This window comes from Podarcis bocagei (assembly GCF_964188305.1).
Source record: "Podarcis bocagei genome assembly, chromosome: 8".
Taxonomy (NCBI): Eukaryota; Metazoa; Chordata; class Lepidosauria; order Squamata; family Lacertidae; genus Podarcis; species Podarcis bocagei.
The window spans coordinates 27,272,404-27,290,120 of NC_138133.1; the positions used below are offsets into that span (position 1 = coordinate 27,272,404).

The following is a 17,717-nucleotide window of genomic DNA, read 5'->3' on the forward strand; positions in this document are numbered from 1 at the left end:
TTATTTATTTTTACTTTGTTGATAGTTCACAATGCCAAGGGGGCAGGGGGATGCAGAGACAACTACCCTGGAGCTGAATTGACTGGGGGGGGGAGGGGATCATGTTCTTTACTCTCTATGTATTTTGTTGCTAATGATCTGAAAACTAACTTTGAATACTGTATATGTGTAAGTAGAACAGTCAATACTAAAGTTGCAAAGGGCAATGAACGAATAAGCTATATAGGTATGCTATGCACTGAGTTTTCTGAAGGCTCCCCGTTTTTCAGAATGCTCCCACCCCAGGGAGATTTGTCTGGCGCTTTCATTATATATCTTTAGGCGCCAGACAAAAATGTTCCTCTTTAACCAGGCCTTTGGCCGATTCATATTCTGCAGCCTTTTAAATCCGTCATTGGGAGTTGGTTGGTTTTGTTTTAATTGCTTATGTGTATTTCTAATCTTGTGAACTGCCCTGAAATTCTTCTGAAGAAGGGCAGTATGTAAACCTAATAAATAAATAAAAATTAACAGTTGGTTAGCTGATGCTTATAGACTGTGGGGAAATCGTGGGGAAATCGTGTGAGCATGGGTGATGGAGAGGAGCTCATATCAATCCCCAACCATGTTATTTCAGAAGCACCCCTGGGTTCAACAATTTAACCAGGGGCTATGTTTACATGAACCTGAAATATGCAATCTTCCCCCCCACACACAATTTTGAGGCCTATTCCTCACTACAGTGTACTGCTATAGAGAACAGTAAGTTTACCTCATTTCTCTCAATACAGCTTCAGTGTGCTCTCATCACCTGCCTTCCTTGCAAAGCTAAAATGTAACCCAGCAATGCATGTGCAGGAGCCCACCAGTATCTGCACACCCGAGCGTCCCAGCATTTTGCAAGCCATGTATCCAAAAGAACCTGGATAAGATGTGCTTCAGGTGAGCAGAAGTCTGCTCCTGTATCTCATTCACTAGGATGCCTCTGAAAAGTAAGCTCTGTGCTGTGGAAAACTCTATAGAGGTTGACCGTTGCACCCTGCAACAAATGTGGAAGTATTTGAAGGAGAAAACTTCCCAACTGTTTCAGACTGGAAAGACTACAAATATCTTATTTGGAACCAGAGAACCATCAACAAGAAAAATTCCCCAGGGATGCTTGAAATCCTTCAGTGGTAACACCACTTCACTTTCAAGATGTCTACCATGAGCACAATGAGTTTTCAGTAGCAAACCAGTGGGAGAAAAATATGCTACTGTGATAGTTGCTCGAGTTTATTTTGTCCTTTGCTCTGCCTCTTTCTTTTTTGAGAGCAGCTGTGGCCTCTGAACTGCGCAACTAAACACCATGAGCTTAGATATGAAAACAGAACCACCAACTATGGCCATCCACTGCAAGAAAGGAGGTCTGTTTGGTTATTATGGTGTGTCTGGGGATTGGTAGAGGAGGGCCAGAGCTGCAGCCAAACACAACATCCACAGCAGTCTTAAAATTTTAGAGGACTTAAGAATTAGGCTTATAGTAAGGCCCAAACTATGTGTTACATGCAAACGCTCTTTTAAACGGTAGCTCAACAGCTTGTTTAAGGTAAGAAAAGCCACTTTTGGTGGTGGCAGATAGAAGTACAGGCATAGTGAAAAAATTGGGATGCTCTTTTGCTTTTCCAAATCCCACCATTCCCCCAGAAATTTCTCTGATCCTCAGGATTATAAATGTGGAGAAAAGGGCACTGAACATCCCACAAGGGAGAATAGCTACTATGGGGGATCTGAAGCAGAGATATGGACTTGGGGGACAGGACTGAGCAGCACTCCCTCTGCTGTTTCTCCCCTTCCGCTCATCCCCTTTCAGCAGTTTCCTCAAACTAGTGTGGCAGGTAGCCTAAACCAAAAGATCCATTTAACCCAGTAGAGTCCACCCAGACTGGCAGGGATTCTCCAGGCAGTTGGCCAGGAATGTTTCCCAGCCCATCAGTTTTCTAACTAGGGATCCTGAACACTGAACACCCAAGCAAAACCATTGTTCTAGAAGTCCTTCAAGTTTTGCATTAGGGCAGAAGAAAGCCCTCAACCAAAACAGCACTTATAGATGCTATGGGATCAGTTCGCACATGGCACTGAGCCGTTTTTGGAAGAATGGGGACAATCCCCGAGCTTGCATGTGTGTTTCCTCCAACTCCACTCCCATCACTTCCTTCCTGGTTTCCAAAGCACCATGGTTTAGTTGTGCAAGCTTATATTCTTGTAGCATTACATGCATGCTGATCCAATACAATACATCTAGCATCAGTCATTACAATTGGCCTATTCACCAATGTATGAACACACACTTGAAAACTTGAGTAGGTTTATCTCAAAGATGACCTGCTGGATGGTTAACTGGGTAAGAGCTCACATCATTCTGAACAAGCCCACCGCATCCTTCCAGGCTCTGTGTACTAAACCTGGTTCATCCTGGCCATTTCCTTTAGGCCAGAATGACCCCTCAACCCATCCCAAATCTATAAGGATGTGCTCTACAGCAAGCATCTGTTGCATGGGTCCCCAAGGCCACTTCACAACAAAAACTCTCTTACCTGTGTGAGTGAGCATGTGCCGCTGTAAGGAACTCGCCCAGGGGAAAACTCTCGGACAATGAGGACAGTTGATTTTCTGAAAGCAATTTGAGTAGGCGTTTCTCTTTCCCCGCAGGAGTTTGTCTTCGGACGTTTCTTTCTCCTCCTCGCTGGTTCCGTTTGGGTCAGCCGCTGCTTCTTTGAAGTCCTCCGTCGACTGCAGGAACGTGCTGAACTTATTGGTGTCTGTGGTTGCCAGCATCTTCTCTATGCTGGCGAACTCCCCGCTCGACTCCAGGTCCACGCTGCTGCTGCTGCTTGCCTTCAGCTTGTTCTTTGCTCCTTTCTTCCGGCCTCTCTTTTTCACAGACCCAGACGTGGTGGACTTCTGGGGCCCGTTGGGGCTGCATGCATGCGGCGTCAAGTCAGTGGAAACGATGGGGTCCGCCTGGGCAGCAGCCGTGGGAGCTGCTTTCGGTTTTGGGGCCCCCAGCTTCTCAGGGCCAGCAGCTGCTTTGGGGACAGAGTCCGCGGCGTCCGTTTTCAACAGAGCGGGAGCAGACGACACGGATGAAATAATCTGCGCAATGGAAGCAAGGGGTGGCAGCTCTTTCACCACGAGGGGCTTTGGCAAGAGGGGTGGTGGCTTAGGCCTCAAGGGCCGGAGCAAGGCAGCATTTCCCAGGAGGGAGGGAGAAATGATTGGGACTGTCAAATGCAGTGGACCCTTCAATGGCTGGGAATGTCCGGGAGCTTTGTTTTCTGGGTTATTGTTCACTGGAGGAGACTGCTGGCCGTTGTGGAGATTCTCCTCGTGCCCTTCCTTCGTATCCTGACTCGGGGCGCCGTCGTCCTTTTCCTTCTTTGGAGCTTTGGGGATCGACAAGTCTATGGGCTCCATAGAGCCGTCGTAAACAGAAGACCCAAACGGGCTCTCCTGCTTCACCAGCACAGAGTTCAGGTCTTTGTTCTTTTGCGAGAAGTCCAGAGGCTCGTCGAATTCCATAGGGAAGCTGCTTGCGTTTTCGAGTTTGATCGATGCGTGAGAAGGGGCGCTCCTCAAGAAGCCGTTCTGCGACTCCAGGAAGGGGGCGATGGGCTTGCGGTCTAGGTAGGCGCTGTCTTCAAGAAGCAGGGTGCCTGGCTGGCTCTCGGGGGCTGTGCAGTCCACAGCCAGCACGTAGCTCTCTATCTCCCTCTCCTGGATGTGCAAATGCTGCTTGAGGATGTGGTGGATGCAGTTGCGCTTGGCCGAGAAGGCGGTGCCGCACTCCTTGCACTCAAACGGCTTCTTCTTCTGGCAGCCGCTGTGCGTCCGCATGTGGATGCGCAGGGCTCGGTAGTGCTTCAGGTCCTCCCCGCAAAACTTGCACACCGTGTCTGGAGAGCAGAAGGCATCCACCATCTCCGCCGCGTTGCTGGCCACGTACTCGATGTTCTTCTCGATGTCCTTCCGCGTCGTCTTCAGGTGCTTCTTCCGCAGGTGGCGCTCGCAGTTGGCCTTCACCGTGAAAGGGTAGTGGCAGATCTTGCAGATGTACGGCCGCTCGCCGCTGTGTGTCCGCAGGTGCCGGATCAGCGCCGCCTTGTCGGCGGCAATGTAGTCGCAGATGTTGCACTGGTACGGGGAGATGCCCAGGTGGGAGCGGATGTGAGCCCTCAGGACCCCGGAGAATGCGAACACCTGCTTGCACAAGTGACAGGGGAACGTCATTTTCCTCACGGCGGGGGCCTTCTTGCTTGCTGCCCCGGCAATCATGGCTTTGAAGTCCCGCTCCATGACCTCCTGCTTGATCTTCCCACCCATCGTCAAGGGCAGCAGGGCCTCGATGATGCTGTCTTGCTCCAGCTGGGTTTTCATCTCGCTCTGGCTCAAAGGCTCCGCCTTGGCCTGGGGAGAAGGGCTGGGTTGGTTTCCTGCTTTACCGTGAGGAAGGTGAGAGGCCAAAGTCGACTCTTCGGAGGTTCTGGGTGGCTTGGGTGGCGCCGGAGGAAGGCTTGGGCTGATGCACCCTGGCGAGGCTTGCTGAGTGCTGACCAGCGGAGGAGGCGTCGACGCTGCGACGACCGTCCTGGGCGCCACCAAGGGCTTTGGCTTCAGCGGAGGCATGTGCTTGAAGAGGGACTGCAAGGGGACAGGAGGCGCCTTCGAGAGGGGCGGGAGGCTTATCGGCGGCGTCGCAGAGGAAGCCATCTTCAAGATCTGCTGGATGTCCGCCAGTTCGCCAGAAATGGGCTTGACGACAATGCTAGTGTCGGGCTGAATGATGAAGCCTTTCTGGAAAGGCTGTAGTGACAGGAGCTTCATGTTTTCTTTCGTGGGGGCGAGGACAGAGAAGGGCCCTCCCACAGAAGCAGCCTCCAGAGGAGACATGTTCAACTGGTTAGCACTACCAGGTTCCTGAGGTAGGTTACATTTCAGTGTTCGGAGCTGCATTTCTTGGGCCTCATCTGAAGCCAGCTCCTCCTGCTGGGCAGGTTCAACGTCTTTGGTATGCTGCAGCCCCAAGGATGCCATGTAAGCTTTCCGGTCCGGATCCTCCGAGGGCAGTTCGTGCTTGTCTCTTTCCTGGTCCGCGGCGTGGGTCTCTGCGTGCAGCTTGAGTGCTGAGCGCATGGGGAACGCCTTGTTGCACACCTCGCAGACATACCGGTGATATTCACTGATGCATCGCCGCAGGTTCGTTTCACACCAGACCTACGAGACACCACACGAGAACGCAAATAAACGTCACGCAGCCAGAGGCGAAGGAGAAAACATCTACTCTCCTGAAGCGGCTAGCTTGTATACTCCTTGTACACAATTATTAATTGCTGAATTTATAGAGTCACCCGTCAAATATATTCCCTGAGCAGCATACAAACAAAACACTATTTGAACCCCCGCCCCCCCAACGGAATAGGATCAGAACCAACCAAAGAAAATAAATTCGGGGGGGGGGGACCAGAAAACTACCTTTCAGTACAACAGATACAGTATAAAAACAGCCCAGGTTTAAAATCACAGATCAAAAGGCCTGGGTGACTAAAAAGACCACAGTAGAGGCACCCAGCAAGCCTCTCTGGGGACTATTCCTTAACTGGGGTGCCACTACTGAAAAGGCCCTTCCCTTGGCAGCCACCTCCCTCACTTCATTTGTTGGGGGCACCTGAGGAAGGGTCTCTTGAGGAAGATTTTAAGTTCTGTGAGAGGAGCTAGGACATGAAAATTATTGCAGGTTTTTAGATCCTTGACAATCAGCTGTCCTTGGGAGGCTTTTTGAAAAGTGACTATGAGACTGTGGGTCAAAACATCATCTCAACCCTCAGAGTGGCTCATCAGCAAGTCCCTACTATCACAGAAACTGCCCCTTCCACACTCCCCTCTAATTATTAGCAGGCAATGGGAGAGTCCATTTGCACCTACAGACAAAATTGGTCTGAGGGGCCACCTAGGTATTGAACTCCCACCTTTCATTTACAAATCTTTTAAGCTGCTTGACCTCTCCAGGGTGAGCATCGGGGCCAATGATTCCATGTGTTTGCTGGGTAGGCAGTCCTGCATGCTTTGGAGTGTATACCCATATCGCAGGCAGAAACTATTTTCAAAAACATTATCTTATAAGGTAAGAGGTAGGCAATGATTTTTTTCCTGTTGGGAGCTGCAGACCAATTGAGATTGGGCAATGCAATGAGTCAATTCAAGAGCCAATTCAAGAGCCAATGAAAAATATGCATCAATAGGACTCCCCATGATGCCATTAGCATCTGTTGTTGGAGCACAGCTAGGCTCTGGTAATTCGATTTCGTGTTTATACATACCCCATCTCACTGTCAAGCCCCATAGAGATATGGCTTGCTGAGGTGCTCCTATTTTTACTTTCATTTAAGCAAAACTTCCTTGTAAAAGTATCCTCCATGGCTTGTGTTTAATATTTAATTCTTCTCTATGGGACGCAAATGTGTGCAGGTTTTAAGTATGCTGATTTGGACCAAGCCAGTTGATACTCCCAAGTGCTTTGTTCCCAAAAAGAAAGAAAGAAAAAGAAAGAAAGAAAGAGAGTGAAAGCCAAATGGGGCAGATACCTGAGAAATGCGAGGAAATTTCCTGCAGGAGAAATCTGTGAATCCCAAATCGTGGAAGCCTGCAGGAATCGAAGGGTTATTCTGAATAAAAGGCTTTCCCAGTGGGTCCCTTGGAAGTTGTTTATGAATAACCGCATTATGCCGCAACAAACCCCGGTGCGTGCGGAAGGAAAGGCAACAGATGTCACACCTGGAGGGAGGAGAAGAAAAAGAACTTATGAAGAATTTTAAAGTACCATGTCACATATCTGGTTAAATGTTCGGCAAACCTCACACCACCTACCCCAACAAAAACAGAACACCCATCTATTGTCATCTACTCTGTTAGCTACTTATCAAATAATACCAGTACAATCACCAAAACCAACAGGAGTTTGTATTTTACAACTTGCCTAAGGGCAAGCTGAACCTGTTTTCTTACTCTTGTCCATCTTCTAGTCTTAGAAGGTCAGCAGTCCTTTGAGGCTACAAGAAGGAAAAGTCTGCCAGCTATATACCCTTGGCTCGATACACAGAGGCTCAGATCCAGCTCACCAGCCATATCGACAAGCTTAGTAAGACCCCTGGCTCCTCAACAAAGGCCAAATACTTGGGTAGGTATGTCCAAAGGACTGGTCATTGGCATTTTGACACCTCAAATCCCTCCCCACCCCCATTCCACTACCAGCTCCTGGAGTTCCTTGTCCCAGCAGCAAATCCTTGCCCACCCTCCCTAGTCCTTGAGATTGTTGTGTCCCATTGTGTCTTCTTTGGTCAAACAATACAAATAGGGCAGCAAGCCAATCATTCCTCAGACGTTTGGAATATATGGATTTTTAAAAAATCTTTATTATCTAAATAACTTTCCAGGTTATCATTTGGAGTCCCCTTCCAGTCCTCTTCTTCTGGTGCAATATGTAAATGGAAGTGCTCTGGTATGTTTCATTGGAAACTGGGTTTTTCCTAAGCACAGCATTTTTACTTTTATTTTGTAACATAAATTTTTGCTTGTCATACTGAATAAGTGAGCACCACAAGTCCAAATGCAAAGAGAACGACTCCATTGGGTGCAGGAAGCAGTTTTATCAAGCACAAAAAGCTTTCCAATTGCCTTTCAAGTTCTGTTTTTGTTTTGTTTTTAATTTCCCTTTTCTTTATACTTATTCCAGAAGATGCTAACATGCTGCCTCCTGCAACTGCTTCAACTCAGTGATTTGTCCAATCCTCATAACACGTTGGTATCACTGCAATTCTCAAGAAAACAGCTTCCTGAACCCATTGGAACACCTCACTTTCCACTTTTTTTCCTTTTACAGGCATTGCTGGCAGGCTGATGTAGTTGTTGTTTGTTGTTGCTGCTGCTGCTGCTGCTACTATTACTATTACTGCAACAGCATTTCCACTGCAACACAGACCACTGCAAATTCAGAGCCCTGGGGAAAATTTATAGGCAACGCTTCACAGAGAGAGAAGGTATCTTGGAATTACTTCATATAATGTGAGTACAGAATCACCGCAAGGCCAGAAAGCATTTGAAGTAACACTCAACACCTGTTGTCATGACTGCAGATGGAAAACTGAAGCAAAAGCCAGCCAGGGAAAGTAGTCACCCAGAAACATTTGAAACAGCCTGTATCAGCCACACTCTTGATTTCAACACACCACTCTTCCCAAGACCTCCCACCTACTCTCTCGCACCTTGTTTCTAAATCTCTCCAGAAAGACAATGAGGGTCATTGTAAGTGCAGTCTCTCAGCTCTCAAGGTCTCCCAGGATTTGCAAACCCCACTTGGGCTTCTCAAAAATGTTTGCAATTCGCACGCTGCAGTGATACTATTATTTAGCAAACCACTTGGGTCCATGGAAGATGGCAAGGGCTAAGGGAAATGTTAACAAACTCATGTTTTCCCCTGCTGCTGACCTCAATAATTCACTGGTACTGCAGGACAACAGACAGGGAGGACAACAAGGGCTTTTTGGAGCAAATCTCAGGCAGCTCAAGGAGTAGTAGACCTCATCTCATCCCAGTGTGGTCTTGCAAATTTCAAAAGTTACTAGTCCACAACATTTGCTTGTTAACTGACCACCATGGACGCCATTATTTGTGGTGTAAAAGGAGCCAACACAGAGGCAGCTGGCGAGTTGTTTTGCTGCTCCCCAGCAACTACCGTACATCAGTAAAAGGAAGAGTCCTGCCTTTATTTTTCAAGATGGATAGGTAGCAACCGGGAGGCACCATAGGCAACAGCTTGCAAGGGGCATAGTAACTCCGCGAGGGGGAAAGGTACCATTTGGCCTCTGCTTCAGGAAGCCAGTTTCTTGGACTGGCATTGCCAAGCTGAGCACCAGAATACACTTAAATCAGCTTAACAATAAGCACTTGTATGGCCTCTCAACACTTTATTACCAGCTGTAATAAAGGGTAAGAAAAATAAACAAATATTTGCTTAAATATAGTGAGACTCCTTTTCACATTTTTGGGCCTAATTTCTGCTGCTACTACTACTACATGAGGAAAAGTACACAATAAGAGCAAACCAAGAAAGTAGATTTAAAAAACAACACACTTTTCTTCTTCTGTTTAATGGCTTCCGAGTGAGCATTATTTAAACGCAAGGAGCTGGACACCTCAAACTGAAAAAGCTTTAGAAACATATGGAAATACTTTGTGCGTGATGATGTCAAAAAAAGAAGAGGGAGGGAGAAGCTTGCAGTATAATAAGAATACCCCACACAGAATGTCAAGTCAAATAAGGAAGGGCTGAGTTACGTAACACAGAGACTGAAGGAGACAGAAGGAGTTAAGCAGAGCGACAAATGACAGCAGAATATGCTATGCTTGCAAGGCAGTCCCACTTGGCCACACAACACTCTGAGTGACCTACCACACAGGGTTGCTGTGAGCAATCAGAACCATATATACCACTTTGAGCTCATGTTAGAAAAACGTGGGTGGGTGGCATTCATATCCCTTTTTTGTGTTACTGTGCATTCCTTGCTTGCAGGTTCTTAGCAGTGAAAGAAAGGCGTTCTGTACATGCTCAAAGGCACTTTGATTATCCATATGTGAATGTATTTTCAAAGACAAACTCTGTTCCATTTTACATCAACCCTTTTAGGTTCTGCTTATTTTCAATGGGCGTTTAAGCACATAGTTAACTTCACTCATGTAAAAGCCAACAGAAATCCAGAAACACCAAACTTTGTAATGTGCCCAATGTTAGCACCTAGGCCTATACTAGCTTTAAAAAAAAATCATGTAGATGTTAGCCACTGTAATAAAACAAAAAATTAACCCAAGCTGCACTGACCCAATGCGAGGCTTAATCATTTACACTGAAATAGCACACACTGGTCGTTAACAGAAATCATTTTCTTAAATCTACAAAAATGCTACTTTGTTTGGAAAACAAAATTGAATCAAACTCGCTTCCAGGAGGGAAGCATAGAGAGGAATGCTGTTCTTTAACATAGTTATATAGCAGCTTTGAAAAGAAGGAACACCAGTTAGCACTTTGAAGCAAGAGACTTATTCCTTGTTGAAAGGATTTCATTGTTCACCCTTGTCAAAATGTGCACTGGTTAACGTCCCTGTTAACACCAGCCAGCTTGCCACATTGCTCTCCTTTCGGGACAAAACCCTCCTCTGTCTCTCCACACATGGGCTCTGAGGAGGAGAAACAGCATCATCAAACAGCTGCTCCGCAGTTGCCGGTGAGCAGAGCAAAGGCACAGTGGCAACTCTCAAGAGCCGCTGTGATGTCCAAAGAAGAAGCCAAAGTTAAAAAGCTTCCCCTGCCCGTGTGTGTGTGTGGCTGGACCAACAACTTATAGCTATTACCACCCTTTTGCCTGAAAAAATAAAAAGTACTAGCACCATTACTAAACATTTAGGCCTGTATCCAATATTACATTACATCAGCACAAAGATTTCTGCTTGGAAAACGCAACTTCCCCTCCAATAGCCTCCTCCCATGCACCCCCTTAAATCTGTTCTGGGGTTCCCACAACACTAGGAGCAAAATTGGAGACGGAACATAGGAGGAGAGGGGAAGTTCTTGCGCTAATGGAACGAGTGTTTCAGACGGGACTGACAATCCTCAGCCTAATTTCATACAGGAGGTAGGAAATCAGAGAAAGGCCAGAGAAAGGGTGGGGGTGGAGGCAGATCAAAACAGATGGTGTGGTGAAGGGGACAAGCCCCCTGCAAGCAAGCAGTTCAGACCTCCTTGGCTGAGCACCTCTGCAGACGTCCTTCCCGGCCCTAACTAGAGACGCTAGGGATCAAACCTGGTTCTCAGCCTAAACTAGGGCTGGGCAAGGTATCAATACATCACCCATTATCGGTGTGAAGTCCACACTGCGGTAACTGTTTCCCAATACAGTGATACCTCGGGTTAAGTACTTAATTCGTTCTGGAGGTCCGTTCTTAACCTGAAACTGTTCTTAACCTGAAGCAGAGTTAGCGGAGTCTGTAACCTGAAGCGTATGTAACCCGAGGTACCACTGTATCCGACATGGCAATATATCGCAAATCACGCTGTGTATGTGTGCTATGTAAAAAATCATGATGTGGGGGGAAATCACGAAGCCAGTCATCGCCTCTCTCGTGATTCCTGCCACCCGTTGCTCTGTTGTGACATGTTAAAGGTAAGTAAAAACGTACAGGCTTTAGAACTCTAAGTAGTAGCAGTTGCCAAGACGTTATCCTGTTTGTCTCTACAGTAGTACCTCGGTTTACGAACTTAAGCCATTCCGGAAGTCCGTTCTTAAACCAAAACCTTTCTTAAACTGAGGCGCACTTTCTCTAATGAGGCCTCCCGCCGGGGCCCTTCCGCCATTTGGATTCCGTTCTTACACCGGGGTAAAGTTCTCAAACCAAGACACTATGTCTGGTTTTGTGGAGATTTTAAAACCAAATCATTCTTAAACCGGACTGTTCTTAAACCGAGGTACCACTGTACATAGTTCCATCCTTATTTCAGACATTTTGATCTATTGGTATATAGCGCTGTTTAGCTGGGGTTATATCACGATGTTGAAAACCAGCCTTAGCTGAAACCATGCGAGAGAACTGTGGTAAATTGAGTAGTGGGGCAGTGATGCAGAGCAGAGAACCTTTGGAGAAAAAGGCAGGATAAGAAGGCAACACAACTTTAAAGTGTATCAGCCCTGCAGCTTTCAGAAAACAAGTGTTTTGAGTCTCTGAAGCCGATGAGCAATTTAAGAGAAGATTTATAGCCTTGGCAGGAATAGAAAGCGGCACACAAGGAAAAAGGCTCCGAGAGAAGAAGGCCGAGGCGGCTTCTTGTTTGCCCTATTGGCTGTGTGGCATTTCCCTGCTCTGCTAATTATATCGGTCATTCCTATGTAAACGCACCGAAATAGCTGGAGCCTCTCTGGTGGGGCAGGCTGCAGAGAAAACTGTTGCCTTTAAATAGCCCTAGCAGGAGGGGAGCGAGGATGAAAAGGATAGTGTTGTGCCTCCAACACCAGCCAGAGATAATAATGGTCCCTCACAGGAGACACCCCTGAGATGGCCTTGCTCTGTCTAGCTAATGCAGCTAATTAGGGTGTAACTTCAGGACAGTTCACTAGGAGGAGAGGCTCAATGGGAAGAGTTAATTCCATGGCAAGAGGCCTCGCTGCTCCAGCCAGTTGTCTAACATAACAAAAGGTCCCATTATTCCCACTCCCCCAGGAGACTTGTCCTTACCATAATTATCTGGCAAAGATGCATAATGTAAAGGCTTTACATCATCAAAAGAGACTGCCCTAAAAGGGGGGGGGGGAGGCGGGGAAGAGTCTCTCTTACCTAATAAATGGATTAAGGATGTGTTTTTCCTTCGGTGGGTAAACAAAGGAGGGGCTTAGTCCTCCAGACTTTTGTATTTCAGAAGATAATAGGGCTCACTCACCAAGGCGATACCAAAATCCAAGGTAATACCAGGCATTTTTTGTTCTTGTTTTTATTTTGCCCTGGGATGAATGTTGCTCATTTGGTAATACCAGAACGGGGCGGGGGGGGCAGGCCTGTCACTAGTTCATGCCCACTCATTGTACCAATCCAAGCCAGGTCACCCAAATCTTACACAGAAAAAAAGTTAATGAGAAGCAAGGAGCATTCTATGGTGATGAAGCTTTTTCTTGTTTGTTTTGTTTTTAAAAAAGGTTCTTAAATTGTACTGTTTACTGAGGCAGTGTAAAAAATCCTGTTTGTTTATATACCGCTTTATCTTTAAAATATATCACAGCAGTTCACAACAATATAAAACCAAGTATTAAATTTATAACAAGTTGAAAACAAGTTAAAAGCAAAAGAATTAAAAGCTTCAGTAGACCATTGTGGTGGATGCACCCTTAATGGCCTGCATAGACCTGGCAGAATAGAAAAGTTTAATAGCTGACACAGAAGGCACCCCCATAATCTCTAGTGGCAGGGTATTCCACTGGACCGGGCCAATGACATGAAAGGCTCGGTTTGTCATTGTCATCAAATGAGCCTCGCCAACTTGGGGAACAATCAGAGATGTTCCTGAAGATGATCTCAGTGATCAAGCTGGGATGAAATGGTTCAGGTGGTCCCTGAGATAGCCTGAACCTAAGTTGTTCAGGGAGTTGCAAGTCAATGCAAGAACCTTGAACCTGGCTTCGCAGTAGGTGGGCAACCAGTGCAGTTGTTTTAACCATGGTGTTACACTTTCTCGAGAAGAACCTCTCATCAGCAATCTGGCCACAGCGTTCTGCAACAGATGGAGCTTCCAAACCAGACCCAAGGGCAGCCCCACACAGAGAGCACTACAGTAATGTAGCCTCGAGGTTACCAGTGTGTGGATTACAGCGGTCAAACTATCCCTGTTGAGGAATAGCCGCAGTTGGCGAACCAACTGGTAAAAAGCACTCCTGGCCACAGATGACACGAGAGCCTCTAGTCACAAGGATGCACCCAGGAAAAACCCCAAGCTATGCACTTGCTCCTTCAGAGGGTAATGCTGCCAGAACAGGTAACTTGCCAGTTTCCTGAACAAGGGAGCCACCCGACCAAAGAGCCTGCGTCTTCCCAGGATTCAAACACAGTTTATTGGCCCTCATCCAATCCACTAACATTGAATCCAGACCATAGGCGCCGACTCCATGGGGCTTGAGGGGGCTCGAGCCCCCTCAAAAAATTTTTTTGGGGGGCTCAGCCCCCCCAATAATCTCGGGCGCCCTTCCAGCAGAGCGCCGGGGGCGGGGGCTCCTGCCTCGCTGCTTCGCAGCACCACCGCCACTGCCAAGGCACTGCCGGGGGGGATTTCCTTCCTCCTGGCGGTTTCAGCCCCCGCGAGAACAGGGGAATCCCGACTGGCCACACCTCCCAGCCAGCCAATCGGCTGGCTGGGGGGGCGTGGCTTGCCCTATTTAGGGCCGGAGCCACTTTATTTGCATATTCATGAGCTTATTTATTATTCATGAGCTCCCCCCCCCCAAATATTTTTTATAAGTCCGCGTCCCTGATCCAGACACAGGTCCAAAGCTTTCACAGCCTCTTCTGACGTTACAGAGAAATAGAGCTGCGTGTCATTGGCATACAGGTGACACCTCACTCCAAAATGTCTAATGACCGTTCCCAATGGCTTCACATAGATATTAAGCAGCACTGGGGAAAGAACCTCACAGCACAAATGCCAGGGGGCTAAGAAACACTCACCCAGTTAATAAACTAATAAAATTAAACTGGATTTTTGTTTTAAGCAAAACCCAACATGTGCTACCTTTCCTAGTAAAAGTCCTGCGCACTTGCTCTAGCTCCCAAATCCTGGATTTTAACATGTTCAACATGAATAGTTCCCTGATAAAAGGAGTATCCTAGGAACTCAACGACATCCATCAATGCATGCTGAGCTTCTCCATGAGAAAGGTGAACCTTGTTCAGTTTGCCAAGGATTCCCCTTCAACACTCACCACATGGAGGCATTATATGCTCATACATTAAAATGCATGCAGGGCCTCTTCCCACTGCTGCCAAATGTGCAACCATCAGGCACACTGATGGGGGAGATTAGCTATGCAGTCTCTTCACATGTGCTTTTAACACACGGAGTTCATCTGGACTCTGGTATCTCATCTGCAAGAAGCAGATTACATAGAACGTGGGAAGTTGTCTTGTACTGAATCAGGCCATTTCGTCGGTCTAAGCTCAGTACTGTCTACCCAGACTACGAGCAGCAGCAGCAGCAGCTCTCCGTGGTTACATGATGAGGGTGTCCTTCAGCCCTGCCGGGAACTGAACTTGGGACCTTTGGCATTCAACGCAGATGGCTCAACTACGAAACCATAGCCTTTCCCCTACAATGGTTCATCACGACTTGCCAACACAAAAATCCTATCAGCACCATGCCAACCCCCAAAGCTTTTGCCACTTGGTCAAAAACTTACAACAACTGGAAGAACATTTAAATTGTTTTAACAAAAACGTAATCTCAAGTCAGATTCAAATGATTCAAATAACCTCATTTACTCAGTCCCACTGAATTCAGGAGGGCTTAAAATGTGTTGGAACATACATTTGCATCAAACAACCATCTTCCACAACAAGCCACATCTCCCGTGCTCTTTTGTTACCTCAGTGAGGTGTCTGGATGCGCCTCCATGTGGCTTTCCAGCCCATACTTGCACGAAAATTCCTTGAAACACACTGGACAACGATAAACTTCATCCTCGGCCTTCTTCTCAGCTTCACCACTTTGCAGTTCCTCCACGGCCTGTTTGGTAGAGAAGGGAGAATTCTCTCAAACAAAAACCTGACTGAGCGCACAAATTCACATGGAGTGTGATTCCAGCCTCTTTGCGTTGCTTTGAACCTTCCCATTGTTTTGCCCAAGACTAAATACTCCCCACCACACAGAATATGAACACATAAGGGGAGGAGGGTGCCTTGTTATGTTTCTACATCAAAGAAAACAGCTTTACGAGAAGGGGGTCATTGCCAGCCATGAAATTTGAGGGATTCTGAGAAAAACAATAATATTTTTAATCAACAGAGTCTTATAAGAACAGCAGACATAAAAAGGCTGTATTCAATGAGGTTTGCCTCGCTCAAGCTGTTTTCGTGACATCCTCTTTTCAGGTCAGCCACTGCAGATATGGAGATGATCATTTGGACCTTTGGACTTCCTTTGTGTCTGTCTGCACAGTAGAAGCCATCTGTCAGGTTCATTCACACTTGCCCAACGTTGTACTGCATTAAAACGGCACCAGGCTGAAGCAGCGCAGAAGGCTGTGCTCATAAACTTGCCTGAATGTGCCCTGGTTAAAAGCCACGACAGGACACAGGCACGCAACCAAGTCCCGCCCGCAAAACCTTGGGAAACATCCAATCTTGGGTGCGTTGGCCCTGATCGTCCTGCACTGAGCAAGGGAGGTCCATAGGGGAGGTTCATGGAGGGAGGGGGCAGGCTCTGACTTGCATTTGCTTGAACACGAATCAAACTCTCCACTCGGTTGTAGTCCCTGACAAAGCAATGCCCCCAGCTGCATGGAGGGGTCAACTCCCATTCAGGCAAACGCAAATGAAAGCCCTCACCAGACCTTCCTTGCTCAGCAAAAGAAAGACCCTGCTCAGGGACTGAGTGGGCAGGTCTGATGCATATAGGGAAGTAGGGCGTGCATGACTTTCAAACCACCATCAAAAGCATCCTACTTCCTTATGGGTGACATCATAGCGCATGTCACTTCATAAAAATGAATGTGTACAACACACACACATACAACCCTACATTTTTTAAACTTTTTGGCAACCACAAGCCTGTTATAATGTCCCCACCTCCTCTCTTCCATTGCCATGGGATGAGGAGAATTTTTAATCTCTAATTTTAAGCTGATCATCTTCTTCAAAAAAAAAAAAAAACCCCCACCCCACGCATAAATCAAGGATGGGGGTCCCCCATATTTTTGTCCGAATACAACTCCCATCATCCTTGACCACTGGCCACACTGGCTGGGGCTGATGGGAATTGGAGTCCAAAAACATCTAGGAGGCTGCAGGTTCCCCCATCCCTGGAATAAATGGAAAGATATAAAGGGAAAGGATGAGGGAGGAGAATGTAACTTTGGGCAGAGCCACACCCTACTTTTAAAGCACATCCCATAAACATTTAAAGCACATGTCTCCCAAAGAATCCTGAGAACTGTAGCTAGTTGAGGAGAAAATTACATCTCTCAGGATTCCTTGGGTGAAGTCACGTGCTGCAAATGTGTGTTGGGTGCGCTTTCAACGTATGGTGAAATTTTGCAGAAAACATTCTAGAAAAACCTTTTTGGCTGGAATTCGCTCCTCTTTGTCTGCCTCGGTTTCTAGGCTGTGTTTTCGTTTTGTGGACAACCGCCTGCGTTTCAGTGGGGAGGCAGGCGCTGTACTTGTAGTAGTGCCATTTGGATCCTTCTCGTGGATTTTCATATGTCTAAAATCAGGTGGGAAAGGGAAGAGAAGAGAATATATATAAAAAATGAGCCAGCTGTTCCCCTATGGATTCTGAACCAAAAGGAAGACGATGATGACGATAATTAAATTATATTAATTCATGTGACTTATCTACAATGTGCCTGGTTATCTACAATTGTATCTGGTTATGTCGGAGGTAAGCTGATTGTTTATATTAAAGCTTAATTGTCAACAATGAAACATCCCTTGTTGATGATCTACAGCAACAAGAGAAGACACCTCAATTTCCATGTTATATTATGATATTACCAGTATCATGGTCAGACCAGGAAGTAGACTTAGGAAGTCCCCTTGGGCAGTGGAATCTCACGGGGCGGGACCCCTGCTGACGCCCCACCCACCACTGGAGAAGCAGTAGTGGATTCTGGCAAGATCTCGCAAGAGTTCAACGAGATTTCATCAGAAGCTGTTGCCACGCAACCCCAGTAAGCAAGGCTTCAGTGGGGGCAGCAAAATGGGATGGGCTGCCCCAGACCAGTATCATAACCTGAAGGATAAATTGGAATTTTGTGTGTAATAACTGGTGAAATTGTATTTTCTAGAATGATCCTGCTATTCAGTACAGTAAATTGGTTTATTCTTTTTACAAGTTCAACAGCTCCCCCCCCCCCTCTCAAATAAGGGTAGGGCAGAGATTAATGGAGTTAGCAATACTA

The 17,717-nt window shown here is 46.8% G+C and overlaps 1 protein-coding gene across 3 annotated transcripts in view; it reads right to left on the reverse strand.

The window, feature by feature from the left end:
- Positions 1 to 17,717, reverse strand: part of RREB1 (ras responsive element binding protein 1) — a 129,786-nt gene that overhangs the window by 18,406 nt on the left and 93,663 nt on the right. For all 3 annotated transcript variants that reach the window (XM_081206148.1, XM_081206150.1, XM_081206149.1), the window contains exons 8-11: positions 16,873 to 17,020; positions 15,183 to 15,322; positions 6,600 to 6,789; positions 2,556 to 5,232 (exon numbers count right to left, since the gene is read on the reverse strand). In XM_081206148.1, coding sequence (XP_081062274.1) covers positions 2,556 to 5,232; positions 6,600 to 6,789; positions 15,183 to 15,322; positions 16,873 to 17,020 — 3,155 coding nt within the window. The remainder of the gene's footprint in view (positions 1 to 2,555; positions 5,233 to 6,599; positions 6,790 to 15,182; positions 15,323 to 16,872; positions 17,021 to 17,717) is intronic.